The following is a 14056-nucleotide window of genomic DNA, read 5'->3' on the forward strand; positions in this document are numbered from 1 at the left end:
TAAATTTGTCGAAGTTTGTCTTTCTGAAGTCTTAGTGTCTGTCTGTCTCTGTCTCTCTATCTCTCTCATTGCTAAGAACAAATAGGCAAATAGAAAAATATATAAAAATGACCATATTGCTAAAAACAAAACAAAACCAAATTCCTAGCTCCACACTACAATCTAAGCAATCATTCTCTTAAATACTGACCAATTACTTCCAATTTCTTGGAGAGGCCAATAGGAAGAATGCGTGATTTTTTTCCAACTCCAAATGTTCATATAGTTGAACATTTTATTAGTAGAATATAAATTATTCATTAATTTTTGTATAATTGCATGATGTTGCAAACCTAGCTGTGTTCAATGGAAAGATGAAGATGGATGGATTCCATTATCTTTGTGAACAGGATGTTCTGGCTTTTTAATTTGATAAAATTTACATTTTAAGACTTGGCCAGTTCAGAGAAATTCTGTTTCTTTCTGTTGCATTTCTGTTGCATAATCCAGAGATACTCTTTGTTTGTATATGAATACTACTGCATTTTCTTTTTTTCTTCAAATTTCTCATCAGTGTATGGAAACTATTGCTAACAGAACAGAGGCAAAAGTTGTGATATTGCATGCCAGTAGTCACACAGTTACCTGTGCTGCAAACCGTCTTCCTCTAATGCCTTTGAACAGTTTTTGTATATGCTTTTCATTATCACTTTTCAAAATGTATACAACATCACAAGAATCCAAATGATAATAATAATAACTTTTATTTATATCCCGCCCTCCCCGCCGAGGCAGGTTCAGGGCGGCTCACAGACATGGCATGTGCCATGATTACGATAAATACATTATACAATGATAAAGCAAATGATAAAGCAAACACTAAAACAGATATAAATAAAATACACAAACAAGTCAGCATATCTAAAACCAAACATGTTAGAAGCCTTAGAAGCCTAGCAGAACAAGAGAGTTTTATCAGTTTCTTAAAACAGACCAACAGTGGGACTGGTCACCTCATAGCACTGGGTCAGCTACTGAAAGGGCTCTGCTCCCAGTGGATGCCAACTTTGCATATCCATAAGATGGTATATGGAACAGAAACACACTAGAGTTGCAGAGGATTCTAAAATTTACTAGATACCAATGTTCCTTGAAACTATGGAATCTTGTGAGCAAAAATTCTATTTAATGAGCTGCTGGCATTAAAGTTGTGAGCTACTGAATAAATTAGTTTGGGGCCATTTTTCCTGAGCTAAGACAAAAATGTGTGAGCTGGAAGCTAAAAAACTGTGAGCTAGCTCACACTAGCTCAGCTTATAGGGAACACTGCTAGATACTGTAAAAATGTATAACCTGAGAACTGTTCCACTCTAAGTATTGATGTTATTAAGCAGCACTGAATTAAAAATTTAATTAGTATGTGCTGAAATTTTCTTCTGAATGAAAAATAATATGTCTAGCAATAATCCAGATGTATGACCACTTTGCATTAGGGCTTAATTTAACAAACCCCAGGATATATGCTAAAGAAAAGATTACCTGTAGGCATGAATATAGATTCAGTGGGTAGCCATTTTGCAGCAGAACAAAGAAGGAAATTCATTGTATGAAACTGCCACCCCTGTATCTCTTTACTTGAAACTGGGCCAACAACAAATAACATCCAGTTTAGAATGGTACTGTGAAAAGGATCAGAGTTTGAGTCCAGTGACAGCTTTAAGGCCAACATTACAAAGGTAGTACAACACCCAGGACAATGGAGCCCCCAGGGCTTAACAGAGATCACAGCTTCTTATCTCACTACACATGCTAAGTCACTTAGTTCTTGCTTATACCCAGAATTAAATTTTGTTTGTCTTAAAGGTGCCACTGGAGTCAAACTTAGTTCCCACATCTGTTGTTAACTCTTTTATTATCAGTATGCCAATTTGCTGCTATGGAAATGTGTTATTCCTATCTTAGCTGTATTTATTGATCAATTATCTTGATTCTAATTAGCCCTGCCTGGCAACAACGGTTCTCGCCGCCCCCCGAGCTGTTTGTAAGATATGGAGAAATCTGTTTCAATAAGTTTCTCATTTCTTGCTTATACCCAGAATTGAACTTTATTGGTCTTGGAGGTGCCACTGGACTCAAACTCAGTTCTCACAGCTGTTTGTTAACTCTTGTATTTGTATGCTACTTGACTGCTATTCACATGTCTTACCAACCACTTTAATCCAATCTCAGGTATAACTGCCTAGTTACTTATTCATTTTGACACTAACTAGCCCTTCCTGGCCACTAACCCCCTACCTATATGTAATAGTTGAGGATGTCTTATTTCACTGTATCTGAAGAAGTGTGCATGCAGTTGAAAGCTTATATCTTGAATAAAACTTCATTGGTCTTAAATGTGCCATTGGACTCAAACTTTGGCCTTTTTCATATTACCATTCTAAACCAGATGTTATTTGTTGATGGCCTGACTTCGAGTAAAGCAATACAGGAATGGGGGGGGGGGTTCAAATTTCCTTCTGTTAATGAGCAATCTCTGAAGCACTATGTTCATTTAAAACAGTGCCGCTTTTTTCTCACCCCCTTTTATCTGTTGAATCTTCCTCAGAATTTCTTTTGAATGTTCTAAGCTGAGTGCTATAGTGCTAAACCAATATAGTACTTCAGTTCTATAGTGGCACCACTGAGATTCCTTGACTCCATGGAGTCAAGTCATTTCAGTGGTGCCTCTATAGCACTAAAGAGCTACATTGGTTTAGTGCTATAGTGTTCACCTTAGAATGTTTAAAAAAAAGTCCTAGGAGGATCACATGATGAAAAAAGGCCACGGGGGGAGTGGCTTTGTAGGAAACACTATGGCCATTTTAAACAGCACACCACAATTATTCAGAAGTGCAATGAAGGAGTAGAAAATGGAGGAAAATAGTTTCCCTCAAATCTGCTTAACCTCTCTTTGCTAATCCAACACAAGTGGGCTTGTATGAACAGGTAAATAAATTTAGCTAGCAGCCACTTACAAAAATGGATCTGTCTGAAATGACAAAAAATCCATTAGCAGCCTGTTACTAGAACAGAATACAAAGGCTGTTTGAAAAGGGCTCTTGTTTTGTAAGTGTAAATGTGTAATAAAGGTTGTTTTTTTTCTGTTTTTCAATCTCTTGCCTGATATAGCTCCAAGTGCCCCTCCACAGTCTGTTACAGTTTTGACAGTTGGGAACCACAACAGCACCAGTATCAGCATTTCCTGGGACCCCCCACCTCCAGACCACCAAAATGGGATAATTCAAGAATACAAGGTAAGAATGCAATGCAGTATAGGAAAGAAATATTTAAATTAAATTATGATAGTCATGTGGAGAACATACAATGAGCTTGTATAACAGAACCAATACCATGTGTTGTCCCCAACATATGTCTTTGCTCAAGATCATTCATTTTTGTTAGTGTTAATAATTTGTAATAAACATCTATATACCAGCAAGGATAAGGTTATGAGCATGGTATGCTCTTTTATGGAAGAAAAAAGGCAACAGCTTGCTATCATGGAAAAGTGTTAGTCTTCTAATGATTCTCAGCTTCATTTTTGATGTTACAAATCCATTGTCATTAAAAGCGTCCAAGCCACAAGAGGATTTTAGCTCCCCTTTGAGCTGTATTTCTGTTCTAAAAAGAAGCAATTCCCTGTAGGCAGGCACACACAAGAGTTTGTATTCATACAGTGAAGCTTTAAAGTTCTTTTCCTAGCAGTTCCTCTTTCGCTGTGCTTCCACCTTCTTTTGAACTTCATCCCAGTTTATAGGGACCTTGTGATCACTCCCAACCTTTGACATTTTTGTACCTGAAGCAAAAAGTTAAATGACACCATCAACTCTTATTACCCTGCTTAGGACTCAAGCTCACTGTTTTTAACTATATACAGAAATTGTCAATAGAGATAACGAAGTGGCATACACTTCATAATCTGTTGCTTGAAGCAGCTATGCAGTATTACTTCATGGTAAAACTGGCCCTGCTTCACTTAAGTGCCGGCAAACCATTGTTATATGCTCCACTAAGCAAACAGAGAAATCTGAAAATGTCACAGGTTATGGACAAACTAGAACTCACCATCTTTGTCTACAGTCATAAACTACAAATTTTAAATGCAGTTTATGACTGTGGTTAATGTAGCTTTCTAAAGGTTTCCTATTTCTACAGATTAGTATATCACAAGTGGGAACCTTCAAGGATTTGGGGAGAGGCTTCTTATATCCCCCTCTCCAACTATTTCCTTTTTCCCATTCGTGAAAGCCCCATGGGGTCTCTGCTTTTCCTGCTGCCTTCTCTCCTTCTAGAGTTGCCAACCTAGATATCTCTTGGAACCACAATGCATCTCCCAACTACAGAGATCAATTCATAATGCCATACAATCCACCTTCCAAAGCAGCCTTTTCTCCAGGGCATCTGTCATCTGGAAAGCAGTTATAATTCCTGGTTCCCCTGGAGGAAATAGTTGCTTTGGAGGGTGGAGTCTATGGCATGATACCCCTCTGAAATCCCTTCTCTCCTTAATCTCCCTTCCCAGACTGAACCCCCTATTCTCTAGGAATTTCCTAACCTGGAGTTGGCAACACATTCACATTCCCACCTAACAGACAAACTAGCTTTGTATGTCTCTCTGTCTTAAGCTGCCTCCCCAGCAGCCTCTACCTAAGAAAAAATTGGCTCAGTTGTGTGGTGACAGCCATTGTCCCAGGCCTATTTGCATGGTAGGGAACATTCAAAGGCCCACGAGTAGGGGGCACACTTTCCCCTGTATCCCCCTCAACACACTATTACCTCATTCTCTTCTCAGCTATCCACCAACATACTTTTTATTCGCCTCCCATCTTTAGCTATATTTATATTTATTGACTTCATTTATACCTCACCTTTATCCACAGTGGAGACCAAAGCAACTCAAAATTTTCTCCTCTCCTCCTTTTTATCTGTACAACAACCCAGTGGGGTAGGGTAATGTGAAAGTATATGACTGTTCCAGAATCATCCAGTGAGCTTCTACAGCAAGAAGGGAATTTGAACCTGGGTCTCTGAGACTTTACTCTGAAGCTCTAACTGCTTCACCACACTAGCTTTTATAGGGTGGTTGTTGTTGAACAGTAGCAAGCAATCAGGCCTAGTTGAGTCAATGAAGCTGGATGATATCAAGTCACCCAGAGGTTGCTTCCAGTCCTAAGGCTGCCAATCAGCAGGTGGGACCTGACCATCTCCCAGAATTACAACTGAAATCCAGACAACATAAATCTGTTCCCCAGAAGAAAATGACTTCTTTGGAGGGTGGACTCTAATGGCACTATGGACAAAGTTTGAATCCAATGGCACCAATAACACCAACAAAATTTTATTCAAGGTATACGCTTTTGTGTGCAACCACACTTTATCTGAGGCCTCTCTCCTCCCCAAACTCTGCCTTCCTCAGTCTCCACCACAAAATCATCAGGAATTTCCTAGCTTGGAGGTGGCAATCCTAGTCAGGCCTGGTCCCAAGATGCCATCCCACAAAGGTCAAAATAGGCCTTGAAAGGGCCCTGTCCCCTCCCCTTGTCTTTTACTGACAGAACAAACCCTTCAAATGCTTGCCTAGCAACAGCTACTGAGATAAACTGTTACTTAAAGCTACATGTGCTCCTTTTATAATTTTCAGCTTTTTAAAGCTGCCCAGTGTTATTTTTTTATTTTTTAAAGATTTCACATTTTCTAGCAAACCTGGTTTTTTTTCAGATTTGCAGAAAGATCTGTCTTGCCTGTTCACAGCTCCAGTCACCAGATTTAAGTATCCAAAGATAATCTGATTTTTACTATCTGGTTATCTTTGGAAACTTAAATCTGGCAACTGGAGCTATCAGTCTCTGACTTTGGGACAGGCTGGGACTCTGGTGCATCAACCTTTGGCCCACCAAACTATCAGTCAAGAGTACTTGTGTGCTGTTGGTTGAGTCTACTGCTGTCTCCCCCCTGAGTGGTTCTTGCTTGTCATCAAAACTGATTGCAGATCCAGCGACAAAGGGAGGGGCAGAGGTGGGCACCCTGAACCAAGTCCTCTGTGACTACATATTCTAGTTTAATAAACAAAACTGAGTTGAAATAAAACACAGAACACAGCATTTTCAGAAAAATGGAATAAAATTGGCCACAACTTTTGTTACAGCTGTAAGAAACCTTGGCACAGCATGGGGAAAGGATCCTGTCCATCGACTGCACTTCCTGTCAGTCGATGATCAGCTTGTAGACTTGGGGTGGCAGGTTTTTGATCCCACTAGGGTGGAAGCCCAGAGGTGGTCTCCCCTGCCAACTGAGCATGAGGGTGATCCCCAGACACGCCTCTGGGCTGGGCACCTCAGCTGCCCCTCATGCCAAGATCACTTATGGGGATCCCTACACTCAGGAAATGAGCATGCAGGCTGCTTTTCCTGAGAATGGATCCAGTCCCATGGTGATACCGCCAAGTTGTGACGAGAAGGAACATATGAAACATAACTGAACGCAACCTTAAAAACACTTAAATAAAGGGCTGGGTGGACGGACCAAGTGACCAGGTGTCCAGAGAGGAAGGGCGCCCCCACCTTCTGCCCTCCCCTGAAAAAGACCCCATAGGTCTGAGAGGGGCTGGGTGGGCACCCAGCTTCCCATGCTGGGCCCCTGGCCCGCTCCCTCCCCCTTTAGAGAAGCGGCAATGGCTGCCCTTCCTGTTTACCCCTTTTGTGGTACTGCAAACGACGGCCTGTGTAAGTCTGGATCCTGGTTTCTGTCAGTTAAAGGCAACCAACCTTAGTTCTGGCTGTTACTAGCTGTCCCTACTCTTTCACTGGCTGACCTTCCTGTTGCATTGATTCACAGAGGAGAGAAAGAAACCCTTCCCTCAATAGGCTGTAGGAGGGAGGAGGAGGGAAACAGCCAGAGAAAGGCTTCCCTTGACTGGCTGAAGACTCCTCCCTATCCTCCTCTGGAAATGGGAAAAAATGGTATCCTGGGGCAACAGACCAGATACAGAAAGAGAAATATGGAGGGAAAGTGAGACACACAGAGAGAATGAAGTCCTGTGCTTGACCAACAATCAGAGACAGACTGTTGGTCTGAAAGTTATCATTAAAGGTCCCTGAGGCAGAACTTATTGGGGCTAGTCCTGACTATGGCTGCCAGTTCCAGATTGGTCAGAAATTCCTGGAGGTTCTGTGGTGGAGTTTGAGGAGGACATAGGAATTAGGGCTTCATAGTGGCGTCTGCCAGACCCAGGTCCTTGCTGTGGAAACTGATTGGGTGATTTTGGACCAGTCACAGACTTCCAGCCTAACCTGCCTCACAGGGTAGTTGTTCAGATCACAGGGAAGAGAGGAGGAGGATGTAAGCTGCTTTGGCCCCTGCCACTGTGGAGAAAAAACTGTCCTTTTCCTATGTAGAGGCCACAGGGAGGGGTAAGGTGATAGAAAACTGAAGTCAGAGGGGCAGATAAAGGGAAGGAGATAGGGTTGCCATCTCCAGGTTTGGAAATTCCTGGAGATTTAAGGAGTGGGGTATGGAGAGGGTGTTAGGAGGGGTGGGATCTCAGACAGGTACAATGCCATTTCCTCCTAGGGAACCACTGTTGCCAATCTTCAGGTGAGGGCTAGAGATCACTTAGAATTACAACTGTTCTCCAGATGGCAGAGATCAGCTCCCCTTGAGGTGGGGGTGGGTGAGTGCCTTCACTTGGGTGGGTGGGTAAACAGCAAGGCTGGGGGGCACTCACCCAGAGCCTCTTTCTAGAGACTGTTGTATTTTTCTCTTCAACGGGTCTTATTCCTAACTTGCATATATTGAGGGAATCTAACACTAAATTTCTGATGTTAGGTGTCTATATAGAATCTCCATTCTTTACATTACATTATTTTTATTCTTGTATGGTGGGGGGTGCAGATATTTTTATAACAGGGAGCTGTTCACTTAACTGCTTCCTGAATGCACGTAACAACATCAACACATTCTGGATGATATTTCTTCTGCTTCTCAAGCATGGGGAACACAGCCACTTACTGATGAGATGGCTGATTGTCTTGACAGGTGTCATCTATCATCATGGCCATCTGCTAACTTGGGTACTGCTTGTTCCTTCTGTATTTATAGTCCTCAAAGAAAGCCACTCAAAGAAACAAGTTTAGGTGGGTGTAGATACTGAAGTATAGTTACCCTTTTATATAATTAGAGAAACTTGTGTTTTCTCAAGGGCAATAAAAGATATATACTTTGTATTAATCTTCTGACATGTAGATCCTGTTCTGCTGCCTCCAGTTTACAGTTTTGGACCCCATTATGGAGATTCAGCTTGATTATTTTAATGAAAAGCAGACTGACTCTGAACAGGGTCAACACCACTCATATAATTTGACCACCATCCCGTTCCTTGGTACTGTAATTTCACAGATGAACACATGATTTCTTGAGAATCCTTGAGTGCTACTTAATGCATTCTTGAGTATTTAAGTAATTGAATACGCACATATTTTGAACTAAAAAAAGAATTCCTGTAATTTTCTCAAATTCCTACAAGGTATCTCAAAAACACATTAATCAAACATAAGGAAATGCCTTCAAATGAACATATGAACAAATGAAGCTGCCTTATACTGAATCAGACCCTTGGTCCATCAAAGTCAGTATTGCCTTCTCAGACTGGCAGGGGCTCTCCAGGGTCTCAAGCTGAGGTTTTTCACACCTATTTGCCTGGACCCTTTTTTGGAGATGCCGGGGATTGAACCTGGGACCTTCTGCTTCCCAAGCAGATGCTCTACCACTGAGCCACCGTCCCTCCCCAATCTATTTCTGTTCTGTTTCTGTTCTATTTCTGTTCATAAAAGTGCTTGTGTGGATTCTGACACATACTGGTTCTTTATGATGTTTTCCCTGTGTTTCATCAATTATAGTAAAAGGCAAAAACCTCGATTCCAGAAATATTTCAGTGATGGCAGTAACAAGAGAAATGACAGGAAGTAGAGGGATATAGCAGCAAATACTCCTTGGATTGGATCCAACTAGCTTTTCTTCTGCTGAAAAAGAGAGGAAAGGTTCTTGTTTGACTAACAAAAAGTCTTATGATGGGAATCATGCATTCTATGTGGATAGGGTGACAATAAGAAAGGGCTTAGGTGAGGCTGACGGAAAAAGCTGGTTGGATCCAAGTCCTTGACTTTCGTATGAGAGCTAGTTTGGTGTAGTGATTAAGTGTGCAGACTCTTATCTGGGAGAACCGGGTTTGATTCCCTACTCCTCCACTTGCAGCTGCTGGAATGACCTTGGGTTAGCCATAGCTCTCACAGGAGTTGTCCTTGAAAGGGCAGCTGCTGTGAGAGCCCTCTCAGCCCCACCCACCTCACAGGGTGTCTGTTGTGGGGGGAGAAGATATAGGTGATGTTAAGCTGCTCTGAGTCTCTGATTCATAGAGAAGGGTGAGGTATAAATTGACAGTCTTCCCAGGGCTTTTTTTGTAGAAAAGCCCAGCAGGAACTCATTAATATGCAAGGACACACCTCTGACATCACCATCATTTGCATACTAGGCCACACCTCTGACATCACCATCATTTGCGTACTAGGCCACACCTCTGACATCACCATCATTTGCATGCTAGGCCACATCTCTGACATCACCAAAAGTGCTAAAATATCTTTTTTGAGGTATGGTAATTAGAACTGTACTGTGTACAATTCTGGTCACAACACCTCCAAAAAGTTATTTTAGCATTGGAAAAAGTCCAGAAACATATAGACGGGGGAGTGGGAAATAGAAATATTGACAGAAGGAAGGAAGGAAGGAAGGAAGGAAGGAAGGAAGGAAGGAAGGAAGGAAGGAAAGAAAGAAAGAAAGAAAGAAAGAAAGAAAGAAAGAAAGAAAGAAAGAAAGAAAGAAAGAAAGAAAGAAAGAAAGAAAGGAGGGAAAGAAAGAAAGAAAGAAAGAAAGAAAGAAAGAAAGAAAGAAAGAAAGAAAGAAAGGAAGGAAGGAAGGAAGGAGGGAAAGAAAGAAAGAAAGAAGAAAGAAAGAAAGAAAGAAAGAAAGAAAGAAAGAAAGAAAGAAAGAAAGAAAGAAAGAAAGAGTGGGGAATAGAAAATAAAGCAGATAGAGAGAAAAAAGACTGACAGAAAGAAAAAATAAATAAATGAAAGTGGGGAGAAAGAAAGAAAGAAACAGGATGTGAGCAACTCACCTGAATTTAGCACAGTTTGGCCTCCTGAACCCTGCCATCATCGGGAGGGTGCCAGCCAGTGCGAGGTCAGGAGGCTGACCCCCGCAGGCCAATGTGAGGTCGGGAGGCTGCTGCGCAAGCGCTACTGGGCCCCCCTAAGTCCCAACGGGCAGTGTGACATTGGGAGGCTGCTGTGCAAGCATGGCTGGGCCCCCTGACCCCTGCTGGCCAGCGTGACTTTGGGAGGCTGCTGCACTAGCACGGCTGGGCCTCCTGACCCCCACAGGCCAGCACGAAGTTGGGAGGCTGCTGCGTAAGCACGGCTGAGCCCCCTGAAGCTCCCTGGGCTGAGCTGAAATGCTGACCAAGGCAGCCAGAACACTGTCTGTGCCAGCCGGAACGCTGTCCATGCCAGCCGGAACAACTTTCTGATGCATTCAGGCTCAAAAAATCTCATATGAAGCATATTTTTTTTAAAAAAAAATTATTAAAGTATGAATTGATAGTATCAATAGAGTTGAAACTGGTCAAATATAAAAACTGAGAGGAAATTGGTGCACCTTTGAGCTTAATAAGTCTGTCACCCATTTTCTCTTAAATAAAAATGATAAATGTATTAAAAAGTAAAGTAACAAATGCATTAGTAAATTCTGTGCCAAAAGATTACAATTATGGACATGTAAATCACTGACTACCTCAGCCACTGAGATGCACTACATTGCTCTCACTTGTACTCTCTGCAACATTAAATAGATTACTGGCACTGTAAGAACATAAGAGAAGCTATGTTGGATCAGGCCAATGGCCCATCCAGTCCAACACTCTGTGTCACACAGTGGCCAAAAAAATTATATATATATATATATATATATATATATATATATATATATATATATATATATATATATATATATATATATATATATATATATATTCACACACACACACACACACTGTGGCTAATAGCCACTGATGGACCTCTGCTCCATATCTTTATCTAACCCCCTCTTGAAGCTGGCAATGCTTGTAGCCACCACCTCCTGTGGCAGTGAATTCCACATGTTAATCACCCTTTGGGTGAAGAAGTACTTCCTTTTATCCATTTTAACCTGACTGCTCAGCAATTTCATCGAATGCCCACGAGTTCTTGTATTGTGAGAAAGGGAGAAAAGTACTTCTTTCTCTACTTTCTCCATCCCATGCATAATCTTGTAAACCTCTATCATGTCACCCTGCAGTTGATGTTTCTCCAAGCTAAAGAGCCCCAAGCGTTTTCACCTTTCTTCATAGGGAAAGTGTTCCAACCCTTTAATCATTCTAGTTGCCCCTTTTCCAATGCTATAATATCCTTTTTGAGGTGCGGTGTAACTCTAGAAAGTTTTTATATGAACCTGTGAAGCTTCTTTGTAACAAGTCAGACCATTGGGCCATCCCATTCAGTATAGCCTGTATTGACTGATACTGGTTTCAGGCAAAGAAAGGTGTTTCTCGACAACTTCTAAGTAATTGTAACTGGTGATACTGAAGCTGAAATATGGGACCAGCTACTTGCATGTAAAGCATGTATTCTACCACTGAGCCATGAGAGCTGTCTGTACTGCTTATTTATCCCAAGTCTCTTTGTATATTTGTCAGGACAATTTGGCTTGCATTCTAATGCATATTTAATCAACAACATTTGTGTTAAAATGTTAGAGAAAGCCGCCTTGAGGGAGACTCTGAAGAGGCAGCATACAAGTATCACTAATGAATAAATAACAGAAAAAAATCTACAATCAGAAAGCTATTGAAACAGCATTCAGAATGTTGGTCTGTTAACATAACAGTATTTTAGAAAAACAAAATGAAAAAGTTCCAAAAACAGTTAAAACAGAGAAATAAAAAACTTTTCACTACTTGGTGGAACATCAGTAAGGATGGGATCAAATGAACCTTTTAGGGCAAAAAAATTCTAGAGCTCTGGCACAACCACAGCGGCAGACTTTTACAGGCTTGTTATTTTATAGTATTCACCCCAAAATGTGTGAAACAAGTTGCACTTCCATCATTTTCTCCATTTTCAGATCTGGTGCTTAGGTAATGAAACAAAGTTTCACATCAACAAAACTGTGGATGCTGCCATTCGGTCTGTCATTATTGGAGGCCTGTATCCAGGCATTCAGTACAGAGTAGAAGTTGCAGCAAGTACCAGTGCTGGTGTTGGAGTGAAAAGTGAACCACAGCCTATAATAATTGGTAAGTGATTGTTAGCCTCATTGTTTTTGTGCTGTTAGAATCCCATTGCTTGTATCACAAATAGCAACAGAATATGTAAAATATAGACATATTCCAAGTTTCTCTTCCTCCAAGGCAAATAACATAAAAACAGGTGAGAGCAATTTTCTTGAAATACATGAAAAAGTAGATTGTTGCATGAAACTAATTTGTTCATTTCAGCAGCTTGGTAGATTTATAAAACAGATCTCCGAAGATTGCCTTGCTTATGTTGCTGGTGCCAAAGGCCATTTAAAGTTTGTTTTCTGAACATTTGAGGTTTAGCTTTTCTCAGCTATTCTAAGCAGATGATCTATACTGCTGTGTGCCAAAGCATAAGAGGTCTTATCCAAATAAAGTGAAAATCTGGTAATATCTTTTTTTTTCTTTTCAATGTGTGTTTCTTATTAGTTGTTTCCATGCTGAATTAATTTCATTACCTGAGGCCAGTCTAGAACTTTACCTTTCTGAGATACTTCTCAGGCTTAAATTGAAACTGGGTAGGAGAAACTTTACCAAACAGCTGTATTCTATTTGAAATACAGGAAATCGTTTTGGTTAAATAATTGCCAGTCCGTGCATTCAGATAATCTCATGATGTAGTTTTTCAGCTTGTATGGGGAATATAAGTTTAACTCCTCTTTACCCCTTAAACATTTACTGTGTTGAACTTAAAAAACAGTACATCAAAAAAGGAGATTCACATCTGTCTGATGCTGCGATGTGCTAGTTTGCCTGAGTATATAAATGAACTTAAAATTAATGTTGCATCTATGATATTCCTCTGAAATTAAATATTTCTAAGAGATAACAGTGATAGACAGACGTCAAGCAGCTATACCTCTTCTCAGAAACTTCTAATTCAGAGGGAAAACTAGCTCCAAGATCTGCAGTCTAGCTGGACCTGATAGGGACTACAGGAAACTGACTATAGGAAAGGAGAAAGGAAATGTAATAACAACCACTGCAGCCTTTACAAAGGTGAAAATGAAGGTTGCTTAAGTGGACAAATGAAGAGACCATGCTTATGAACACTATGCAGAAGTAGAATAAATCCTGCACCCAGAAAGGTGTTTTTTTAAGGACAGAGTGGATATTTTGAAGTGAGCAATCCTAAGAGGGAAGTCAAAGGTGGCTAGGAGAGAGAGAGAAAGAGGAAGAGAGGAGAAAACTTAGCACAATGCTTCCGAATGGGACCCTATATATTCATTTAATGGCTTATTTGTGGCTAGACTCATTGTTCGTGTAATAATATGAGAACCAGCTGCAAACTTTCACAGTAACAGTGCAATCAAATCTGATATGTCTAATTAATTTTTGGTCCAGCAAATTAGTTTTGTTCTTCATTACTCTCCAATGGGAGGAAGACATTATATTTCATTATATTTTTGTCTGAGGAAACAATGGAGCGTTACAGGTTGCCCACATCCCTCGTCTGTATTCTAATTAGCTGAACTGACAACATTGTTATAGAAACACCTGCAGTATATAAAGTAATACACTGATACATTGCCTGACACCTACATACATTTATATATCTTCTGATTAAGTACAACATAAAGCAATACTAAATTAATGCCATTTCCCCCGAATCTTAACACTTACATTAATTCTGTTGAACATCATTGGGAAACA

General features: G+C 40.6%; 1 protein-coding gene across 12 annotated transcripts in view; it reads left to right on the plus strand.

The window, feature by feature from the left end:
• ROBO2 (roundabout guidance receptor 2) overlaps positions 1–14056 on the plus strand; it is a 1840872-nt gene that overhangs the window by 1715810 nt on the left and 111006 nt on the right. For all 12 annotated transcript variants that reach the window (XM_060234422.1, XM_060234419.1, XM_060234423.1 and 9 more), the window contains exons 15-16: positions 3148–3272; positions 12232–12403. In XM_060234422.1, the coding sequence (XP_060090405.1) occupies positions 3148–3272; positions 12232–12403 (297 nt within the window). The remainder of the gene's footprint in view (positions 1–3147; positions 3273–12231; positions 12404–14056) is intronic.

This window comes from Heteronotia binoei, chromosome 3 (assembly GCF_032191835.1).
Source record: "Heteronotia binoei isolate CCM8104 ecotype False Entrance Well chromosome 3, APGP_CSIRO_Hbin_v1, whole genome shotgun sequence".
Classification (NCBI taxonomy): domain Eukaryota; kingdom Metazoa; phylum Chordata; class Lepidosauria; order Squamata; family Gekkonidae; genus Heteronotia; species Heteronotia binoei.